The sequence below is a fragment of the Phaseolus vulgaris genome, chromosome 6, assembly GCF_000499845.2.
Source record: "Phaseolus vulgaris cultivar G19833 chromosome 6, P. vulgaris v2.0, whole genome shotgun sequence".
Lineage (NCBI taxonomy): Eukaryota > Viridiplantae > Streptophyta > Magnoliopsida > Fabales > Fabaceae > Phaseolus > Phaseolus vulgaris.
The window spans coordinates 31,160,527-31,184,556 of record NC_023754.2 but is presented as its reverse complement, the minus strand read 5'-3'; the positions used below and the strand labels follow the sequence as shown (position 1 = coordinate 31,184,556).

General features: G+C 34.6%; 3 protein-coding genes across 5 annotated transcripts; 2 read left to right on the top strand and 1 right to left on the bottom strand.

Moving 5' to 3' along the window:
- The first annotated feature begins 1,734 nt into the window (after positions 1-1,734).
- Positions 1,735-7,693, top strand: LOC137832941 (auxin response factor 1). 2 transcript variants are annotated; one of them, XM_068641349.1, is made up of 14 exons: positions 1,735-2,125; positions 2,548-2,663; positions 3,107-3,202; positions 3,314-3,370; positions 3,533-3,685; positions 3,771-3,855; positions 4,468-4,558; positions 4,671-4,835; positions 5,085-5,204; positions 5,292-5,367; positions 5,776-5,941; positions 6,026-6,513; positions 6,652-6,842; positions 6,950-7,693. In XM_068641349.1, exons 1-14 carry the CDS (start codon positions 2,107-2,109, stop codon positions 7,119-7,121), a joined length of 1,995 nt encoding a protein of 664 aa, XP_068497450.1. In that variant the 5' UTR covers positions 1,735-2,106; the 3' UTR covers positions 7,122-7,693. The 2 variants fall into 2 exon arrangements, with proteins under 2 accessions (XP_068497450.1, XP_068497449.1); XM_068641348.1 differs by having other exon boundaries at positions 1,742-2,125; positions 5,776-6,513.
- A 1,646-nt stretch (positions 7,694-9,339) lies between these two features.
- On the bottom strand, positions 9,340-18,272 carry LOC137832938 (zinc finger CCCH domain-containing protein 5). Of its 2 annotated transcripts, none has more exons than XM_068641344.1 (7): positions 17,629-18,272; positions 17,398-17,562; positions 14,504-14,614; positions 12,013-12,129; positions 11,588-11,662; positions 11,189-11,385; positions 9,340-10,059 (listed from the first exon to the last, which is right to left on the bottom strand). In XM_068641344.1, the coding sequence occupies exons 1-7, from the start codon at positions 18,172-18,174 to the stop codon at positions 9,555-9,557; spliced, it is 1,716 nt and encodes a 571-aa protein (XP_068497445.1). In that variant the 5' UTR covers positions 18,175-18,272; the 3' UTR covers positions 9,340-9,554. The 2 variants fall into 2 exon arrangements, with proteins under 2 accessions (XP_068497445.1, XP_068497446.1); XM_068641345.1 differs by having other exon boundaries at positions 14,522-14,614; positions 17,629-18,271.
- A 1,949-nt stretch (positions 18,273-20,221) lies between these two features.
- Positions 20,222-22,079, top strand: LOC137832939 (glycosyltransferase BC10). The gene is made up of 2 exons (XM_068641346.1): positions 20,222-21,105; positions 21,198-22,079. Exons 1-2 carry the CDS (start codon positions 20,569-20,571, stop codon positions 21,837-21,839), a joined length of 1,179 nt encoding a protein of 392 aa, XP_068497447.1. The 5' UTR covers positions 20,222-20,568; the 3' UTR covers positions 21,840-22,079.
- The last annotated feature ends 1,951 nt before the right edge of the window (positions 22,080-24,030 follow it).

Below are 24,030 nucleotides of genomic sequence, written 5' to 3'. Positions count from 1 at the left end.
AACTTCTGATTACAACCTACACTAATCAACGTGAACTATGAAATTCAATGTAAATGATTGTATCCTCTTTTACTTGAAACAGTTCAAACAAGTTGTTGGTGGATGATTCAATTTTCAGATTATACATATTTTTTAGCATCAAATGGCAACAGAACAATTAAAACCTAAAACTTTATATAATAAATTGCTCCAATCCTCAAATATTTTTACAATAGTAATGAAGTAAATTTAAAGAATAACGTTTTTACCTAAATTCCCCGCATGTTTTATCCAACACAAAATTAGTGTCTAATTTTACCAAACAACAATAAAAGACGTAAAGAGAATGAAGAGCACAACATTAATCCGTGATCTTAGTTATTATGGTTAAGATTAGAATACCACGATTCAAATATCCCATTTTAGGATGTAATAAACACAATTTTTTTAAATATTTTAGGTTGATGGTGTTAGTTTCACTGGGAGACTTATACATGTCTGTAGGAAACTTAATTTAGATTATTATATTTTTTTCGAACGTAAATTAATTGTCCAATTTTTCTATTTTAAAAAAAATATAATTTCTTTTTCATGTAATGAAATAAAAATAAAATAATAATAAATAAGTATTCAACAAATACAGACATCGTACTTCTAAATAAGACGACCTAGTCAAAATCACTTGCAAGTTAAAATAACTGAAATAAATACATATTTTAACACCAATAATACAATGATAACACAAAACAATTATGAAAAATTAAATAAAAAAATATTATCTATGATAGCAATAAAAGAGATTATTCTAATTATCATACATATTTATTCTTTTTAAATTATTTATCTCAAACATAAGTGTTACTCTCGTAAACTCTTTTGTTTAAACAAACCATTATCTGTTTTTTGTTTTAATTGAAGAACAACTAAATAAAAAATAACAGTATTATCTTAACATTCCATGAATGTTTGGCAAGAAAAAGTAAATATGTCTAAAAATAATTAAATTATAACCACTATAAATACAATATTATAATTAGAGAACACAAATTTAACTACGCATATATATTTTTACTAATAAAATAATAAGTGATACAAAAAAAATTCTTTTGATTTGTGAAACCTACTTCAAACCACACACTTATGAGTTCATGGTGGCCTCATGACTAGGTTTGGTTGTGCATAAGAAAACAAGGTCAACAGTATGATGGTTTGATGAGAATATGATTGAATCTCTATGTTGTGAAAGAAAATCCTAAATAATCTTAAACAAAAGAAATATTTTTTTTCTTATATTTTTAGATGCAAAGTTTTACTAATATATAATTTTTACAAGTTATATTAATATATAATGATAAATATTTTTTGATTTCGTGTTGTGTTCTTGAATTCTAAAAAGATAAAGCAAACTCAAGTTTCTTAACTTTAAACTACTGATTTAAGTTAGACTCCCATAAACAATAAATGATAAATTATTAAAAGAGATAAAAAAAGTGAGAAAAAATAAATTAAAATCTCATTCATAAATACAAATGGGGAGATCCAGGGTGGAAAACCAATTTATTAGGTGGGATGAATGATAAATATCTCGCCCAGGACAATATATTTATAACTATGAATAATAATCATCATAATAAAAACAATGAGAAATTGATATAAATAAAATATATGAATAAGATTAACATAATTTCTATTAAATGTTACAATTATTTTAATTGAAGTGATCAATATAAATTAAATAAGTTAGTTGATTGAATTAAGAAATATGTTAAAACAGAAAATTTAGTGTCGTATCAGAATTAATAATTTGTGTATGTAAAATAAAAAATTGTTTAGCATGGAATACTAATAAGGGGAAGAGTAGTAGTAATAGTATCGTGCGGTGCGGTGCAGTGTATAGAATTGGAAATTGGAAATTGGAAAGAGGGTTGGTGTCGGCTTCAACCAAACACGACCTTATCGGCGATTCAATTTCGATCTGTGCGTGGTTTGCAGTTCATAAACCCTACCCACTTCCTTCTGCAATTCGGGTGGAGTGGATCCATCCACACTCACCATTTTCATTCTTTCTCCTCTCAATTTTTCTTCTCATCGAATAGTTAGGGCACAGAATACTACAACCTGGTCGACATGGCTTCCGCTGCGCCAGGTTTCCCTCTATTCTGTTACTGATTTCATTGCTACCAATTCCTAAATTAGATAACCGCTTACTATTCTTATTCATATTTGCTCACTATTGCTATGCCCTTGTAATAATTAACAATTAATTCACATTCAATGCAAATGCTGCTTCTCATAATTTCTCATTCATTAATCCCTCATTTACAACTCTGTTTTTCAACATGCTTGCTTTGCTACCAAATATAATATGTACTTGCCTTGCCACTACTATAAGCTATGAGTTGCCTCTACTATAATCCCTCCATTCACCCCTTCTCTGTTTCCTCATAAAATTTTTGCTGCACCTAATAATTTTTGCTACAGCTTCAGTAAAGTGATATCATATAATAAGTAGTAGTTTTGGCTATTTGGGTCATCCATTACCTATTCATTTATTGTCATTGTTTTTAGGTGCAACCAATGATGCTTTATACAAGGAATTGTGGCATGCCTGTGCTGGACCCCTTGTCACTCTTCCGCGTGAAGGGGAGAGAGTTTATTACTTCCCCCAAGGTCATATGGAACAGGTACATAGCTCCGGACCATTTTTTGGATACTATCTTAATTGTTTTGTTTCCATTTAGGATCTTATTCGTGCTGACATCGTTTACTTTTCAATATTTCCTCCCAAGAATTTTGTCTGCAAAATATTTATCTGTTCTTGACCTGGCTTTCTTTCTGTTGGGATCTTTCTTTGTGTATGGTATGCTGCTTGTTGAGTTTTAAACCTGCATAAGTTGTGTTTGGTCACATTTCTTTTGCATGCATCATATAAGTTTGTACTCGTTTGATTTTTTTATGTTTGTGCTTTTGATTATTTCATTGTCAGGAACCAATTTGTTTTATAAATAGCGTTTCAAATAATAAATTACAAGTAACTTTGATACATAATTCCAGACTCTTTTGTGTTGAGCTTGAGCACTATATGCTTTTTGTTGTTTTATCTTACGTGTGTTTTTTTATTTTATAGCTCGAGGCATCTATGAATCAGGGATTGGAGCAGCAAATGCCTTCCTTTAATTTGCCTTCTAAAATATTATGTAAAGTGGTCAATGTTCATCTTCGAGTGAGTCATGAATTTCTTATGCAATCTTACTAGATACTTCTGTTATGATTTCAAGTGTTTGTGTTTTACTATGATCATTACTCTATGGTTACATTCATGTTGGTCATGTAGGCTGAACCTGAAACAGATGAAGTATATGCACAAATAACTTTGCTTCCTGAAGCAGATGTAAGTGCGCTTATTCTTTGCTTGGCATGGTTGTTATATTTAAACATTTTCTGTTGTTTTCGACTATCTCTCAATACATTTTCCATTCATATTGTTTCACGCCCATTTAGTGTTCTTTTTAATCTCATTGTTTATTTTTTATTTTCTGTCTTTTTGGTTTAGCAAAGTGAGGTTACAAGCCCTGACGATCCTCTACCAGAACCTCCAAGATGTACAGTTCATTCATTTTGCAAGACACTCACAGCTTCTGACACTAGCACTCATGGAGGTTTCTCTGTTCTTCGAAGACATGCAGATGATTGTCTGCCACCGCTGGTTAGTAATTTTTGTCTTTCTAAAAGTCATTGGACACACTTGATTGTTGTGATCCTTTACTATATAATTTCCATGTTTTGTTCAGGATATGACGCAGCAGCCACCATGGCAAGAATTGGTTGCAACTGATTTGCATGGCAATGAATGGCATTTTAGACATATTTTTCGAGGTAAGTAGCTTGCAGCTCACACCCCCAATCTCTGGACTGTTTTATCATGAAAACCCATTAAAGGGTGTGGGCATTGTGTATTACTGTAGATTTAATATGGTGAGTAAGCACACTGCTTTTGGAATACATAACAAAATTTTAAAAATAAAACAAATTGAAGACTTTTGTGTGTTTTTCCAGGCATGCTCATTAGAAAATGTTTGTAGAAAGTTTTATTTAGAAAGGGATTGGTTTCCTTTATGTATGGTATCAATCTTTTCTGTAATGTATATTTATGATATCACTTTTTCCTATTGCTAGCTGACCTATAGCTTCATCTTTCTCTTACTGACGGAATAGAGCTTCTCTAAGGTTTTACTTTTTGGGGTGTATAGTTTACTTTAATGTTAACTTTTCGCATGGTCTGTTATGTTTAAGGTGAATGAATCTTACTCGTCAGTAGCTTTTCTAGGAAAGGTTATGCTTCGTAAAACTGGATGACATTCATAACCTTGTGGGTTTTCATGGGAACACCCTGCTATTATGTTATCCACCTGTATAATATGGGGCGATGAGATTAGCTTTGATGTTCGTAATGTCAGTAAGTTCCTGACTGTGCAGAGTAATCTGCAGGGCAACCCAGGCGCCACTTACTGACCACTGGGTGGAGTGTCTTTGTCAGTTCCAAAAAGTTAGTGGCTGGTGATGCATTTATATTCTTAAGGCAAGTTGTTTAGTTGAAGTATTGTACCTTCCTCTGAGGGCAAGATTTTTCATTGTTTTCCCCCCCTTTTTTTAATGATTGTGGTTTTTACTTTTCTTGTATGCAATTCTAGGGGTGAAAATGGAGAGCTGCGAGTTGGAGTTAGGAGGCTCATGAGACAGCAAAGCAACATGCCATCTTCTGTTATATCTAGTCATAGTATGCATCTGGGTGTTCTGGCCACTGCATCTCATGCCATTGCCACAGGAACCTTGTTTTCTGTATTTTACAAGCCCAGGTATTGTATTTAATGCTATGAAGTTATTAGTTATCTCATAAATGGTATAAGTAATGGTTTTCTTGTCCAATTTGCTATGTCCTGCTAACGTTAATGATACCTTGAACTAACATATAATTGTGTTTTCTTGTATTTGTACATTTGTTTGCCTGCCTTCATGCAGTTAGTGGACTATTTTCTTTATTGGTGAAATAATTTGACCAGGATAATATTTAAGTTTAATTTGTTGCTTTAATATTTATTTTATAGAACTAGCCGGTCTGAGTTTATTGTGAGTGTCAACAAGTATCTTGAAGCTCAAAGTCATAAACTTTCTGTTGGGATGAGATTCAAAATGAGATTTGAAGGTGATGAAGTTCCTGAAAGAAGGTGAACTACCTGGTTGCTTTGAAAATTTATATTTTGATTTTAGTGCCTTGCGCAATCTGCTTAACTCACCCCTCCCCCTGAATACAGGTTCAGTGGTACGATTGTGGGTGTTGGAGATAATAAATCGTCAGTCTGGACTAATTCTGAGTGGAGATCATTAAAGGTTAGTATGGCTTTAGTTACTTCAAATTCTTTATTTTTTATCTTTTGTAGGTTGCATTTGGTGGAATTCAATATTTTTAAAAGCTTTCCGAGTATGTTTTAATTTTGGTAAGTCAAAAAACAGATATTATTCTTCCTTCTCTTTGAATTGATCAAGAAAGGTAAGTAATGATAATGCTTTGTGTATGGAACAATCTAGTAATAATTATATTTCCTTGATGGTTGGACACTTGCCCATGGCGAAATAATTTTTTAAAAAAAAAAAGGAATTTAGATGCCAGAAAATTGCTCAGATTTTGTTTGTATGATGAGTGAAGACAACATGCTGACATCTCAATAAATTACCAGGATGTGAAATTTACCTAGCAGCTTTGGGTTCATTAGTCTGATGATCCATAATGTATTTCAGGTTCAATGGGATGAACCATCTTCTATTTTACGTCCTGATAGAGTTTCTCCATGGGAGTTGGAGCCACTTGTGTCTACCCCTCCCACAAACTCCCAGCCATCCCAAAGAAACAAGAGATCACGGCCTCATGTTCTTCCTTCAACAATGCCTGATTCTTCTATGCAAGGTGGCTTGACCACACATAATTTCTCCATAAAGTTGTTTTATACATGCTGCTTTGACTCAAATTTTCTTATTCCGTGTGGATCAGGTGTACGGAAATCACCAGTTGATTCTGCACCATTCTCTTATCGTGACCATCAACACGGGCGAGACATCTATCCACCAGCCAAATTCAATTCTACTGCAACTGGCTTCCTTGGTTTTGGTGGGAATTGTTCTGCTTCCAACAAATCAATATTTTGGTCTAGTAGGACGGAAAACTCTACAGAATCTTTTTCACCTGTAGCACTTAAAGAATCTGGAGAGAAGAGACAAGGGGCTGCAAATGGCTGTAGGCTCTTTGGGATTCAGTTACTTGATAATTGCAATGGGGAAGAAAGTCTACCAATGGTCAATTTGTCAGGAAGGGTGGGTGATGATGGCCCCCTTCCATCTTTGGATGCTGAGTCTGACCAGCATTCTGAACCATCAAATATTAATCGATATGATATTCCTTCGGTAAGTTGTGATGCTGAAAAATCATGCTTGCGGTCTCCCCAGGAGTCTCAAAGTAGGCAAATAAGAAGCTGCACAAAGGTAGTATTATTTATTTGTGTTGGTGTTGGCATAATTTTCTGATTTTCAAATTCAGTTTGCAATCCTGTAATATTCTTGGCAGTTGGCATAATTTTCTTTTGTTCAAATTTAGTTGATTCAAGTTTTGTATTATTCCAGGTTCACATGCAAGGTATGGCGGTTGGAAGGGCTGTGGATTTAACTCGGTTTGATGGATATGAGGATCTGCTAAGGAAATTGGAAGAAATGTTTGACATCAAGGATGAACTCTGTGGATCCACAAAGAAATGGCAGGTTGTGTACACTGATAATGAAGACGACATGATGATGGTTGGGGATGATCCATGGCTGTAAGATTATTTGAGACTAGCATATATTTACTTGGACACTTTATTTGTGGCATGACATTTTACAATTTTTTGTGTATATTAAATTATGTCTTGCTTTTTGACCGCAGTGAGTTTTGTAGCATTGTGAGGAAAATTTTCATCTATACTGCTGAGGAGGTGAAGAAGCTTTCACCGAAAATAGGACTTCCAATCAATGAGGAAGTTAAACCCAGCAAAATGGACTCTGAAGCAGTAGTCAATCCTGATGACCAGTCATCTATTGTGGGGTCCGGTTGTTAACATCTTAGGTCTTCAAATATTTCAGTTGTTATACAAACGATATTTGAATGAAAGTAGGAAGTAGAACGTGAAAGAAGAACCTGACAAGCACTTCATCACGGCCTATAGGAGAAACGAGATGAACCTGGCAAGCACTTCCTCATTGCCTATGAGGAGGATATGATTAGTGTATTCTGCATCGCTACAGGAACAGCATGACAGCACCAAAGCAGAGGGCTGATGTGTTATAATGCTGTTTGCTCTACCTTGAGAGATAAGGCTAGGGGTGTTGTGGCTTTTCTATTTCCTTCATAGCTCCGTTTTCAGAGTCTCGAGGCCATTGCTTGTTCAGTTTTGTATTGAGATGCGAGCTTGAAGAAATGTCTTTTGGTTAAGTATCTTACTATGCATGCATTTGTTTATTTTGGTTCTTTTGTAATTCACTTGATGTGATGCATCTCATCTCTGTATATATAGCTTTCTATAATATACATACTATTTGATGTATGTATATCGAGCCATTTTTTTTAACTTGCAGAGCTGTATACAATCTGATCTAAACTTTTTTTATACTAATAATTTCCCCTGCTACAGTTTCATTTTCTTTATGGACAAGAAAGTTTCATCTGAATATTATGACAGCAGATTAGGTTATGTGACTGGTGACTTCTTGCAACGACTCGGTATTCTGCCGAAAAATCTGTTACTTGTGGCATTGTACCCTTCTGATGCCTGCTACTTTCTGTTCCAATTTTTTATTAATATTCCATATATTACTATCAGGCAATGTTTTCTTAATATTATTTAGAAACTGGAATTCCACTGTATTTATTTCGGGATTAGACCCTAGATCTCCCATTCTTTGCTGCTGGGGTTTGTCCTTAACTCTAACTTGAATTTTACTCTTTTCTTTTATTAACTGTTTTTATAGAGTCTTTTCTAAAGAAATTAAGATTTTTATTTAATTTTAATAAATCATTATATATTTAAAGAAAAGGAGGAGAGATTAATTGATTACAAGAGTAACTCTAACCGTTAGTTTTCATTCTTATAATTTATTTTTTCTATAGTTTAACAGGTAAGATAAGTTACTCTTTTCGTAAAAAATGTGATACTTGAAAAGGAACAAATAGAATAACCATTCCAATAATTTGAATCAGATCTCATGTCTGGCGTAAGCTCAATTTTGCAGTCCAAATAAGAGTTTGACACGGCCTCCGATGAGAAATTGGATTAGATAAGGGAAATCATGATAAATAAAAGAGTGGACAATGTAACGTAAATATAGTGTAGAATAGTTGTGGATAGATAACGGTAAAATATTTGAAAAGTAATGAAAACGTCTTTGAGGGCGCTCCTATTCCTAACGGTGCATCAGTTTTCAAAGTTGTCCTATATATGAAAATGCCAAGGCAAATCCCTACCCCATTTGAAGCTTGATGAAAAACGTGATCAAAGCTGTGAAGAAACTCAGGTTGTGGTCCAAAAAGAAAAGGAAGAAGAAGAGGCATGAGAATGAACCACACTACTGTTGCTGCTCTTGTTCCTCATCCAACACCCAGCCATCAGCTCCACCCTTACCTTCTTCGTGGCTTCATGTTGAAGAACACAACTTTGGCACATTCTTGCCGGAGACGGAAGTGGCTCAACCACAATATTCCAGCCCTGTCAGCTGCACCCCATACTCATCATCATATCATCAATATATGGTATCGGTTTCAGAACCTGTTTATGGCCTTCCAGTCCCAGTAATTCCTACAAGACGAGAAAGAGAAAGATCAAGCGGTCAATTTGGACGTGTTTTTAGCTTTGGTTCTTATGTGTTTCGCTGCTTGTTTCCATGTTTTCAAATCAGAGAAGTAGTTTGATTTCCATCAATTACCCCTTTTGCTCCTCTTGTTCTTTTTTTTTATGTACCTTCCTAAAAACATCTTAGCATCTTTTAAGTGCTTGGAGATAAATATAGAACTGTAATAGTGTCAAAGGTTGTTAAAGTTGCATCAAATTGTTTCATCCTTCAGCTCATATCCATAGTTTACAGGATTTTTCACTTCTTGTTGGATTATTAATCTTTCAAAAAACTCTGCTTGTAATCTTTGTCTGTTTTCTTTGTGTTCCCTTGCGTTGTGTATGACAATCAATAAAATGAATATATATAAAGCGTAGTTTTGTACGCATTTTGTAAAAATTACTTGGACACTAAATGGTTTTGGAGGGATTTTAATATGCGTCAAGGTAGTTTTTGGGTGCATCAAATATCGTCGATATATTATTAACAGAAAAAAAAAATTTGGGAAGAAATTTAAAAAAAAAATACAAAACTTTCATCAGAAAAAGAATTCCTCCAAATGATATCCACAATGATGGAATCAAATTCTTGTATTGATCACTTCTTTTTGTGATGATCTCGTCTGTAACTGTCCTTCTGGGATCCATCCATCTGTATCAACTTTGTCATTTTGATCTCTTCTTTTTATACACATCCGATCTTCTGTGTCTGGAGCTTTTCCTAGAATAATCATGTACTGTTTCCATGGCCACTCTACCAAACAAATCTTTGTCGGATTCAGAAGCATCACCACCCTGATGTCTTGAGCTTTCGCTAATACGGTGCCTTCTCACATCTCTACCATGCTGTTTTTCATTGTCCCTAGTATCACAATCCACATCAGAATCCTCTTCATGGCTTCCGCTATTGTCATCCCTGTTCTTGTTAAACGACCCATTCCTAGTGTACTCATGGCGTCTTTCCCTATTTTCCTCCTTTTCTAACCATTCTCTGTCAGAATCAGTATCAGGGGTTCTGCCTAGGGATTTTCTTTTATGAGTGTTTTTAAAGCTAGCATTCCGATCCTCATTGGGAGTTCTTTGCTTTCTTTCATCTTCATGTTTTCTTCTACCAGAATGACCACAACTTATCTTATCCATCTCCCTAGATCTTGACCTTGTACAGTGATACCTTCAAAACATTATGATAGAGATTAAGTATAAACTCACATGGAAAAATATACAGAAATATTAACATAATTAAACGAAATATGATCAAATAAATCAAGACGTTGAACAACTTTAAACTCCATCCAATTATTAGTACTATTGTTGTTTCCCTCAACGCAGCAAGGGAGAAAGCAAAATTCTACAATGGAGTCTTCAAAAACTTTTCTTCTATTTGATAGGAAGTCTTAGATTAGAAATCTTCCACAAGTTACATAGCTTAAGCGTCGAGTGTTCATCATACAAGACATGGAGAAATTAGGTGATGTAAACCATAGGATTCATGCAGGAAGAATGAAATGGAAGAGCGGCTCAAGTGTTTATCTACGTTAAAATGTACCCACTTAAAATCAAAGGAATATTTTAACCTCCAACTATAAGAAATGTAATGTTGTGTGGAACTAAATGCTAAACCATGAAAAGCTAACAAAAAATTAAACTCAATGTAGAAGAGATGAGAATGTTACATTGGATTAACTAGACAAGATAATATTTGAAATGGACAGATTAAAGAAGTTGGGATAGCGCCTACTGTACAGAAGATGGTAGAATCTTATCATTGATGGTTTGGGGAAAAACCCAACAAGGAGAATAAATCAAATTATGGAGGATAGCTAGAAGCAGAGCCAGAAAAACCATAGGCGAAACAAATAAGGATTTAGAAGCTAATGGTTTGTCTATAAGCAGGATTCACAACAGAATATTATGGCACGATTAATCCATCTAGTCAACCCTGCCTAGTGAGAAAGGGCTTGATTATTTTTATTTTTTTTTATTTTGAAACTATAAAGAAATTCAGAATTGTCAGTATCTAGTGAAAACAGAAGCAATCTCACCACCGATGTTCTCCCCACATTCTCTCCAGAAGATTCTGACCCTGATCTTTTTGGATGAATTATAAATACAATATTAAACAGATGTGGCATCATGCATACTCTAAAAGCCTTCAACAGTTACAATACCAATCGCAAACAATCATCCCCCATCATATCATGCTAAAAAATTTACCACAAATTTGCTACCATCTACATTGGCTACAATGTGTCCAGCAACGAATTTAACCAATCATGTCATGTAATGAAGTGAAAGCACACCTGTCAGAATCTGTTTTTGACAAACTCAAATTTCCTTGCTCCCTTGAAGTCTCGTAATAATCAGAATAACCAAATAAAGCAATAATCTTTTCAACCCAAAATTTTGGGGGAGGTTTGTCAGAATCAGCCCATTCATAGTCTCCACCAGGATTACGAAAACAGTGAATAAAATTGCATGCTGTTCCGTGAGAACAAGTCTGGTAAGATGCACGAAAGGAACACCACTGTGAGCATGCTTCATCGATATAAAACATTTTCTAACATCTTTTTTTGGAGTTAAAAGCTTCAGTTGTAACCAACCAAGAGTTTATATTTCATATGATTTGCACAAACGAAACCCAGTAGGACTTGGTTGAATCCAAAAAAGAAAAAACATAAGATAGTAGTCATCTGGTATACCTTGAAACCTGATTTCATATACTCGCCACATATGGCTACCTTCCATCTTGTCAAGTTAACAAATTGACAAGTTACCTGCCATAAAGCATAGCCTGATGAGATAAACATACGAATCCTAAATCTATGAACAAAGGATCCATCTTTTGGAAAAATTCGTCTGAAAATCCAATGAATCAAACATTTAAGCTTTTGATACAGAACTTCATTCTAACCAAAATATGCTCCATCTTGAACCAGTTTTGTATCAAACATTTTCAGATTTTTCACCAATATAACGCGAGTTACATGACATAAATTGGAGAAAACGATCAAATGGATCAGTTATTGAAAAATACTCAAAGGCAAGTGAATTACTAGAAGCTTTCTTGATATTCATATAAACAAAATGATTTTCATTTGAAAAAAACAATATAGAAATGTGATACCTGTTTTCCAGCAAAGTAGCGACCGTTCACCAAGTTATAAGCAAGCAGAGCAGAATCCAATGCTTTGTACTGTACATAGACATTTCCTCGCAAGTGAAATGAACCATTTTTACACACCTGACAAGGATATACAGACAGACAACAAGATTAGTACCATGAGATGAAAGAAATTGTACAAGTAGATGGTGCTGGGAAATCAAAGAGAGAATGATTCGATCTTCAAAATGTTTTAACAAGTGCTTCCATCTTGGTTTTCAAAATATTGTTTATCTATTGCTTCACAAAAAGGAAAAACTATATTCCTTTTTGCGCTTACTCTTAAATCAGTTAACAATTCCATGCGGCTGATCCTGAAATTGCTGCAATGGGATGGTGGATAGCAGAATGGTCTCAATAGTAAAGATTTAGATACAGGCAAAATAATTAATAATATATACTATGCATGCTAAAATATACCAAATTATTTGAAACTAAAGCATATTGATAGTGAGAAATAAATAATAGCAGAGTACAAAGGGAAAGGCAAGAGAAAAAGAAGATAATAAGCCAGGGTGAACATAAAATTGTTATCAAACTGAAGCCTTACAAATCCGATAAAGGAAAAAAAGGAGAAATGCAGGTGGAACTGGTTAGCAGGTTAAGCAGCTAAATCTTTTTGGTTTATATCGGTGCAAGTGACGTGTGTCAGGGTCAGATTTCTCAAATGTGTTCTGTTGGTACCCAAACCCAACCAAAAATTGAAGAATAGAAGAGTCCAGAAGCGGTTCTAAAAAAGATAGTAGACCTGGAAGATAACTTGAGCTTCAGGAATAACTAAAAAAGATAGTAGACCTGGAAGATAACTTGAGCTTTAGGAATAATGACAGTGATTGTCGCATATTCTGTGGTATGACGACAGTGTTAATCCTCAGGGCTGGGATTCTGCATGGATAGTCAAAAGATTCTTATGCTGTAATGTCATGGCTTGACTGTTGAATCTATTAGAACCATTGTTAAAACCTGGAAGATAACTTGAGCTTCAGGAACGGGCATGGCAGTGATTGTCACATATTCTGCAGTATGACAACAGTGTTAAACCTCAGGACTGTGATACCGCATGGATAGTCACAAGATTCTTATGCTCTGATGTCATGCCTTGACTGTTGAATCTATTAGAACCACTGGACTATTTTGCTTAAGATCTTGGTGGTGAATTTAGGGTGTAGAAGTTGTACAGTTCCTGTGTTATAGAAATTTTGTATTGGTTACTGATGACCTAATGCTACCCTCCTCCTATGATAAGACTTTAATAGTTAGATGGTATATTTTAACAACTTATAAATTTTATGTTTAGAAACTTCCCTTGTACGATGACAATGACCACAAAACTGAAAGCATGATTTGGTAGGTCACCTTACATCTCAGGACAAACTCTCGTCTCTTCTGGTTCTCTATATTCCCTTTAAATCATCTCTTGGTTTTAGTCCAATCCATCAAAGCCATCCAAACCTTGAATCACCTCCACCGAGTCACTTCAAACTCATATTAAACAACCTCATATGCCACATCAAACCTGCCCTCCTTGCTAACCTACAGAAGCTATGCATGCAACAGTGCAACCTCATCCATGTATTCTCCAATCAGTAAAGCATAAAATACAGCACTGACCATGTGCACACAATCTGCCCAACCCACAACCCCAGATAACCCGATAAACTGTATAGACAGAAACATGCAAAATATTTGTGTCCTTAGGTTATTTTGGTTTGGGTTTTTTAGGCCCAAAACTGACTGGTGGTTAACCCTGATAGTCAGAGTAGGAACAAGAATGGGCAAAGAATACAGAACAGGGCCACACTGACAGAGGTCAGGCATAGCTGGAAACTGTAGCTAGAGAAAGATGGGTGTTGGTGAGAATAAATATGCTCAAGTTAGTGGGAAAATTCAGCTTTCATTTAAAGTTGAAATCTCCAATTCAATGGAAGAGAGGTGAATACCATCGCCCCTGAAAAGCCACAGGTGACACTTAGAGGGCTCAATTAAGGTTCTGGCACCCCATAACAGATGCCCTAGGACCACCCATAAAATGCCCCAATTTCACCAGCTATCACAACCACAATTTAAAACTGTGATGCTATTTAAGTTTCATAGTGCCCAAGAGCATGTCTACAACACCATCCCACTATATCATGCTATTGACAACTATGTTTTCAATAACCCCAGAATTCTTTTTCAAAATGTTGGATATAAACACATGCACAGGTGGTGAGGGGTCAAGAACAATGACTGAACATGACAAATATATAAAAAAAATGGTTTCATTTTATTTTTGTCCTCTCTATGTAACTAGATATAAACCATACTTGATTAGCGTTTGTGATATTTCAGAGAACCCATGAAACTTCATTCGAAGATATTGAAAATTGCATCAATATGTTAGTATGAATTAAATGCCAGAACTTAAACGAGAAATATATTTTCAAAATTTGAGAAGTTAAACTTATACACACACATGGCAATAAAAAAGAACCTTGAAGTTCACAATTTCCCCAAACTTCAAGAATTCTGTGTGGACATCCTCGTAAAATTCTTCAAAGCAACGTTCAACCTCTTCATCTGTATACTGGAAAAGGGGTTAAACAGGTCAAAGAACATATTATGCATTAAAATATGATATTAGATAAGGTCCTTTATATAAGAAACAAAGAGGTGTCATTTTCTGGTCCTAATTATAGACCTATTCTAAAATATATTAAACGATAACTTTCTTTTATACCCTTAATTTATTGTGAAGTCTATTGATGAGATGTTAATTCATTTCTCACAAAGGTGGATGCATTCATTGGCCAATTAACTATATAAGTCACAGTAGTTGGTGGGAAAAACTATCCTTTGAATTACGAGTAGTGTCAACATATACAACTAACACTTACAATATTTACTTCTACGGGTATTTCTTAAATAATATTTTAGTTTGTAGCAATGTTAAGAAAATTAACTAACTTTACTATTTTCCCCAAATTCAAATTAGTTATTTGTTTCACATATAAAGATAGAGGTAGTAGTAATAATACATATAAAGCATTAATCCAACCAAATACACTCATCATTTAATACCTTTTTGTATGTTACAAGCATAAATATAACAAACCTGACCATTGAATCATGCGAAATTGCCTCTAAGATAAATGGAACATTCATAAGCATGCAATATTATTGTATAAATTCACTTACATTTTCAAAATATATTTCTGTTAACATGAAGTTGCGTAATGAAGGCCCAACTAAATCTATTTGAAGAAAACTTCTAATCTGATGTTTGCATTGATGAAATTCAATGTACAGAGTTATTAACAGTGTAAATATGACTAGACTTATTCTTGGAGCTAATACACGTTTGGATGAACTTATTTTGAGGCAAAAAGAAGTTCAACTCAAGGGTCCGTAAGAGTATTTTTAGGAAAAAAAGGATCACATATTTACTAAACAATCATAATTTACCAAACATATTGTGGAACACATACACATAGTGTACAAGTGTGTATAGAGAGAGTAATAGAAGATGGAGTGAGTACTAAAAGTGCTAGTTTTTTCGGAGCCTAAAATAGTCTTTATACGTTGTCAAAAGTTTTTGATAAAAGTAAAACCCTTGTAAATGGTTTCTATGAATTATAAAAAGAATGCAAAGAGAAATAGTTGTCAATTTCAGCTTTCTCTAAAGAGCAAAAGGGATGAAAAATATACTACAAATATTGGGTTATGGTGTATGGGATGATGTATAATATTGGAAATCAACAAGAAGAAATAACATACAAAAACCCAAGGAAAGTGCAACCTCGGCTTTATACAGAATGTTAGCAGGTAGGACATAAAAGAGAGAAGCCAAAAGAAAATGCTGTACACAATAAAAGTTGCATTGACACAAACTACCTACGAGATCCTAACACTACTCCAATCCAATGCAAACATTGGAAATATGAATAAAATATTTGCTTCATTCTCAGAGGACAGTCTGAGGTATTATTCCAAAACAAATAGAGTACTAGTTTCATTAGAAGTTACAAAGTGATTGTTCATCTAAGTTGGAGTTAGTGAAGCCATTCCAGATGGCTTACAGAAGTACTCCCCTACAACGGTTTACCTAAGCAACCCAAAATGGAGAGTCCAGTGCTCCATGATACAGTAAAGGTCTTGAATTTTGTGGTTCATAATGATATATAAGGTCTCGGTATCAAAATAAAATGATGAATATATGTTAACCCTGAAAATGTAGCATCTGATATGAAGTACAATGTCAGATGCACTTTTCTAATTAAAAGTCTAGAATGACTCCAATTAATTATACAAGAACCAAAAAGCATGAAAATATAATGCAAAGCATGATTTCCAATAAAGACGTCAGAGCTTCATTGACATAAGTAGAACAAACACAACACAAAAACGTTTATGGGTGAGATTCTCTCTATCCCTCCTCCTGCAGGAAAAAGACAAAATGGAAAAGTCACAGTAACAATGTATTTTAACAATCACTAACTTTAACAATCACTAACTGAGTCAATATTTTTAAGCTTTTGCTGCCGCAATCTCAAACACTTTGAAGGTCATGACAATTAGTCTGCAACATAGGTCCATAAGCCAAGACTTGGATAACCCCTGACAACTACGTACGGTTAAGGAGCATGAACATGTAAATTATTAGAGTATGAGATATTGGAAGTTTTTAACAAAGATCTGGAAGAAAAAATGTTTTAAATAATCAGTCTAATTATTTAATACATTTTAAAATGTTATGCTGCCATAATATTAATTCAAACATTATCAGAAACAAAAATATTTCCCTCCTACCAGAAAAACAAATTGTCAAAGTAGTATGATGCGAGCGAATGTTGGAATTGCAAATAAAATCAAGGAAAAAGGGGCAAGGACAATAAAAGTCAAACGAATTAAGCGAGTGGAGGGATTAATAGGGATAGCCTTTTCCCAGGCTCAGCAAGTAGGATACAACAGCCAATATCTTTAACATTGAGCAACCAAGGCCAAAATCATTAGCCTCCAGCAAAATGAATCTTGCAATGAATCTGTGATTATTATTATGTCAAAGAATTGAATAGACTGGTTTAAAAAGGAGAAATATCAGATGAAGAAGTGCATGGATTTTGGAATGATGAAAAATGAATGTAAGGATATAAAATGATGCAAAAATTAATGTATGTAAGATGTAAGGGGAAGGATGAAGATATAGGATAGACTAGAATAGTTTGAATTAGATTTATGATGAGGATGATTACTAAATAAAATAGCAGAAGGGAGTGAGATATAGTTGATGATTAACAAGAAATAAGAGCATTGGTTGATGTAAGTAAGTGAAGAAGAATGAAGAGGATACGATGAAGTGAATGAACAGACCTCGAGGCCCTCGTCTTGGTCCCGATCGCAAGCAAGGCCAGGTCCGTTGTACATGTTTTTGATAAGAATAGTGGATGATTTATCAGGGTAAAAATGGACTCTGCTACACCGCATACCAAAACGACATGCTCCAGTTTTTAGATGAAAAGGGCAATGAGCTTTATCCTGGAAAGGGCAGAAGCAGTGAGAGAGAGAGAGAGAGAGAGAGAGAATTACTGAAATGAAAGGCACCTGTTCAGTTCCGAAATTGGGTATTTGCTGAGCAACATCCTGAAGGGTCTGAGTGCGCGATTCCGATTCCGATTCCGATACGGATGATTCCGGAGGTAAGGGATTGGATGTAGGTCTATTGTGGTCATGGTGCGTGTCCGTAACCCTCACTCTGAGTTGTTTCTTCTTGAAGATGATCTCGTTTCCTTGCCAAATAATCTCAGGAGGGCCATCTTCGTATTCAAATTCATGGTCCTGGTCGATGCTCTGCTCTTGCTCATGCTCTCGCTCTTGCTCTTGCTGCTGCTCCTCCTCCTGCTGCTGTCGAGTGATTATGATATCCATGAAAGCCTTCTCCCTCTCCTGGAAGAGGATGGTGTCCCTCTGCATTCTGTCTGCCTCCTCCTGCTCCAGCAGCTGAATCCGCCTCTGCTCTTCCGGATCGTTGAGGCGGTCCTCTTCCTCCCGCCGCTCCCTCTCCGCCGCCTCCTTCCTTGTCTGCTTCCGCTTCATTTTCTTCATTGCCTTCCTCTTCTCCTTTCGACCCATACTCTTCCCCTCTTCCATTCCTATCTTCTTCGCCAACCCTTCTCTTCTCTTCTCTTCTCTTCACCTCTCTACTCTTTCATGTGTAATTTCTAATTTTTTTTTTGGATCCTTCTTCTGACCTTCTTTTCCTCACGGCCCATTAGCCCAACCACACATTGCGTTTTGTGACGGTCGGATACTTCTTCTAACACAATTTTAAAATAAAAAATATATTAATTTTATAAACAAACATTTAAATTTATTATATAAATTTTTATTATCATTATACATATAAAAAAACATTTTTTTACTAAAACAATTAAAATATATATATATATAAATAAATTTTTATTATTAATTTATATAATTTATAATTATATAATATAACATACCTCTTAGGTATCTTTTGTTTACATAGGTTTCTACATCTTCAAGCATCTATCTGTTATGCATGTGTATCTTTTTTGTCCTTAGAAACGATTCACATTTTGTTAACAATAACTTTATTATTTATAATATCTATCAACATCTATATTTTAATAATTACTATAGTTATTTTTCAATATCATTATGTCATTCTTAATGTTTAAGACTGTTCATTTTAATTTATAATATATGTGTATTAATATTGTCTTCTTGTTGAACCTAGCACTAACTCTTTTAAAAATCATTTTGATTGGAAATATAAAAAAAAGGAAAGTAGAAGTGAGAAGATAGAATTAAAAATGAAAAAAAAAATTAAAATTAAAATTAATGCTTTTTTAAATACCAGTTTTTTTATTGCAGAAAAATTATCATGGAAAACCAATTGTTAAAATATATTGCTTAAAATAGTTAATTATTGGAAAATGTATGAATTTTATATTTAGTTTCTGATAATGCTTTTAATAGGTTTCGTGTTTCAAATATTTATAAATTTTATATTTGATGTCTGAAAAACGATTTTTTATAGTTTATCTCTACTGGTAATAGAAGATTCAAATATAATATTTTTTAAAATATGTAAAATAAATGTTATGGATTTTGTTTAGAATTTTTCACTAAAATATTTTTTTCCAATAGCAATTATATCAATTATTTACATTGGGATCCAGTTTTCGGAGAGCCGAGTTAGTATTTTTAAATTTTGCTTTTAAATATAAAGGAATGGAGAAAAAAGTGGAGAAAATATAAAAATTAATGAATTTAAATGAAATATTTTGAGGAAAAAAATTGGAATAAAAGTGTTTAAATTGAAAAGAAAAATTGAATAGGTAATTATATTTAGAAGGTGTGTATGATATAGTTATTAGAAAAGTGAAAAATTAGATAAATAAATACTTGTAAGTAGATATATTTTATAGAAATTTAAATTAGAAAAAAATTGTAAATAAGAAAAACATTATATATAAAAAAAAAGGTAATGGAAAGTGTGATATATAAAAAAAGGAAATTAATAAAAAATGAAGTATATATAGTTTATAACAATTTGTTTGAAAAGTTTAGACAGTAAAAATATTACTCAATACACTAAAATTCTCTTCTCTACCACAATTTCAGAATAAAACAAAAATTAAAGATCATTCAAAATCATCAAGAATTAAGACATATTCTATTATCGTATTTCAAGACACATAATAAATCATTATTCCAACAACTCTGTAATTCATATCTAACTTCAGATCATTAATTATATTACATTTTTGTAATATTTTATTATCATGTATAAATAAATCATCTTCATATGCACATCCACCTCCCATCAATTAAATTGCAATCTTTTTTACTCACTTCTACTAGAAAACAAGTCTTAAATAAAATCTATTTAAACCTTCTAGGATATTATTGTTATTATTTTTAATTAAACACCAAATCATAATAACTTAGTTCCCCAGTCACAATTACCTTTCTTAATATTATTATTAAAATAATTAAATTCATACACTTTATTCCAAAAATTTCCTCTCAACATTCATTTCAATTCATTATTTTATTTAGTTTTTCAACTTTTTCCAAAAATGATCTTGCTTAAAATGAAGTTGAAAGGTAAAAAAAGTTGGCATGGATTTATAAAGAAAAAGGAGTGATGAATGATGAATGAGGTGGGTTTAAAAAGAAATTTTGAATTTAATTGAAATTTGAAATTAGGGTAGGTGTGTAATAGTGAGTGAGGTGGCAGAAAAGGGTGAGTGAGAAAGAGAAAGAGAGAAAGAGAGAAAGAGAAAGAGATAGAGAAGATGATCGCATCCATGAGAGAGTGATTGGGTGATTGCGTGATTGCGTCGAGAAAGAAAGGGGATCGATTGGAAGTTGAAACGGTGGAAGGGTGATGATCGATGCATCTGTGCATCAATACATTCATTCCACTCATCCAAACCCATCCAACTGAGCGAGTGAAAGTGGTCGCGGCGGCGCGTTGTTCAGGATCGGTGAATCAGAAGGAAGAGGAAAACAATGGGACGGAATCAGAGGGATAGAGAGGAGGGAGAGAAGCACGTTGGGCTCCTCAGATTGGCTCAAATTCTCACATACCTTGTGGTGTTTGCAGGCGGAGTGGTCATGGGTCTCACCACCAGCTCTCACATCCACAACACCAATTTCATCTCCCTCCCCCTCCACAATTATCTCCCAATTTCAAACTGCTCCACCACCGCACCTTCACCGCTACCACCACCACCTCCTCCTCCTCCTCCTCCGCCTCTCGACATGGCCGACTTCCTTCATCCTCCCAACCTCACTCACACGCTCTCCGACGATGAGCTCTTCTGGAGGGCTTCCTTGATGCCGAACAAAGAAGGGTACCCTTTCCGCAGAATCCCCAAGGTTGCCTTCATGTTCCTCACCAGGGGTCCCCTTCCCATGTTGCCCCTCTGGGAGCGATTCTTCAACGGCCACGCTCCTCTCTTCAACATCTACGTCCACGCCCCTCCCCGTTTCCATCTCAACGTCTCCCTCTCTTCCCCTTTCTACGCCCGCCAAATCCCCAGCCAGGTAAAATCACATCTCATCGCATCACAAATCACTCTTGTTTCTCCTTTTTCTTTCCTTCCATCTCCGCATTCATGTTCTTTGATTGTTATCAGGATGTTTCGTGGGGAACTGTTACTCTGGCAGATGCTGAGAGACGGCTTCTGGCGAATGCTCTGCTGGACTTTTCAAACGAGCGCTTTGTTCTTCTCTCCGAGAGCTGCATCCCAATCTACAACTTCCCCACCGTCTACCGTTATCTCACTGACTCCGCCCACAGCTTTGTTGAATCCTACGACGATCCCACCCGCTATGGCCGCGGTCGCTACAGTCGCAGTATGCTTCCTCATATTCAACTCAGACACTGGCGTAAAGGGTCTCAGTGGTTTGAACTCAATCGTTCTCTGGCTGTGTATATAATCTCTGACACCAAATATTATACCCTCTTCAGAAAATACTGTAAGCCTGCATGCTACCCAGATGAGCATTACATTCCAACCTTCTTGAACATGTTTCATGGTCCTCTTAATTCCAATCGAACAGTCACATGGGTTGACTGGTCAATGCTGGGTCCTCATCCTGCATCCTTTGGGAGAGCCAATATAACTGCCCATTTTATTCAGGCTATAAGGAACAATGGCTCCCTCTGTCGATATAATTCCGAGATGACGTCCATTTGTTACCTCTTTGCCCGCAAGTTTGATCCCTCTGCACTCGAGCCCTTGCTTAACCTGTCTTCTCAAGTTATGAACTTTTGATCTGTTTCTTTTAGTTTACACACAAGAGATGAGATGTTTAACTTATTTTCTCCATCTCTAGATTTTGGTAGAATTTAACAATGTTATTACAAAATCATTTTGCTTTGTAATAGCTGTACAGGTGTTGTTAGATAATTTTGTGTTCTCTGCCAGAGAATACCAAATTGTTGCAGAAAATGCATTTCGTTCCTTCGAAGAAGGAATCCATCAATACAGAATTTTTTTTCTACCGATTCTCAATTCCTTGTGCTCCCCTTTCATTGGCAGAAGAGACAAACTTTTTCCAGATCTTCAACTTTCCATCTGCCCTCAAACAAACTGGAATAAACCACCAATTTCTTCTCTGTAAGACCTTCTATCTTGAAAGTAATGGACGTAGGTAAGTGCTTCCTAAAGTATACAAATTGTTACGTAGTTTTTAAGTATTGAAAAATCCTTCCTCAAAAGAAGTATTGAGAATCTTTTAATTTAGTTCCTCGATGTTAATAACATATATCAACATGAAAAGTAAATTAATGAATACTCTCTGTATATTACTTGTACATTTTCATAACCTTAAAGATTTTTCAGGAGAGACTAAAACGATGGTTTGTTAAGTAGGTTGGACAATAATGAGAATAACTCATTTATTTTGTATTTATGTGGCTCCTAAACCTTTTTGGATTTGTGGTCAATCATATGAAAGACATTTTGTGAAGCAAGGACTAGAGATGATAAGAGAAAAAGGTTTCGGAATTTTGATCAGCAAAACCTTCATTTTTTGGTCATTTAGGTATAGTTTTCGATTCATTTTTAGTTCGTGAATTTATACATAAATGACTATTTTATGTTTAATTTTATCGACTTTGTAATGCTGCAGAGACATTTATAAGAAATATGATATTTTTAACCTCCTTAATGTATTTTACCTTCTTTTCCAATAATGGCGTCGTTAATAAACTTTTTATGATTGACACTTTCGGGATACCAACTTTATATATTTTTTCATAAAAAAATCTGCGTATTGAGCAAAATTTATATGAATTCTTAGCTGCTTGAAAGCAAGAATATAATATACCCAGTTGTTCACCCAGTCACTCTCCTAGCTGCTTGAAAAGCTGAGTTGAATAGAATACACAATTTTGAGGGGCCTTTTCCAATTCTGCTTGGAAAGTGACTTCCGCAAGCACACATTTTCTAAGTTCTAACTATCGCTTTCAGAATGTACAAAACATAAACCATATACTTTGGAAGCATCAATACTCAAGATAATTTTGAGGGGCCTTTCCCATTATTGACTGGAAGGGAAGAGAGACAATATCAGCAAGGGCGCCACTCACGATATACATTTAATAACCAGTGATCAAGATCAACATAACCCGGAGAAGAAAGGTGTGCTACCCAGGACATGGTTTCATATTGGATAGTTGAGCCTTCTTAATTTGCATGCTCAATGTCCAAGTAAAATCAATATACACAATTGATTAAAAAATGCAATACCAATTTCGTACATGCTCAAAAGTACAAAAAAAACGAATTACATAATGCTTAAGCTGTCATGGAAATATACGAAACAAATATGGTTTTTATAATATCTCTCCCATAGTCTGAAACTCCATGAATGTAATTATTTCATCTTTTGGGCTTTGTGTGTCTTGAGTTGAAAACTCTCCCATTTTATTTATAGATCAAACAAATCTCAGGAAATAGAGACCAGGGCAAATGACAACACTTTCAGTTTCTCGAGTGCAGCAGAAAATTGACAATTAGCATATTGGATACCATAGGCAGAAGCAAGTGTTTGAACAGTTGAACTTGGATTGTGCCTAGGCCTTCTAAACAGAGACAAGAATTATAAAAAATAAAATGACAATGAGAACATTGACGGTTAGAAAAACAAATCCAGCGGCAAAGCAATATTCATTCTAAGTAGAACAATTTCAACTTTCTGAAAAATATGTCGCTTCAGACACACATCCTGCGTATATCCTTGTGCTGAAGGGTCAAGATATGTGCTACATGCATTTAATGATACATTTGCATACGATCTGTATCAGAGCTATATATAAAATGGATTTCATATGAACCTTTTATCTACAATAATGGACTCAATTAAACTTTGTTTAGACCTATAGAAAAACAAAGTCTAATGAGCCAATAACAAATGGCGATATCAGCAGCATTTTTATGAGCTGGCGTAGAAAATTGCTAT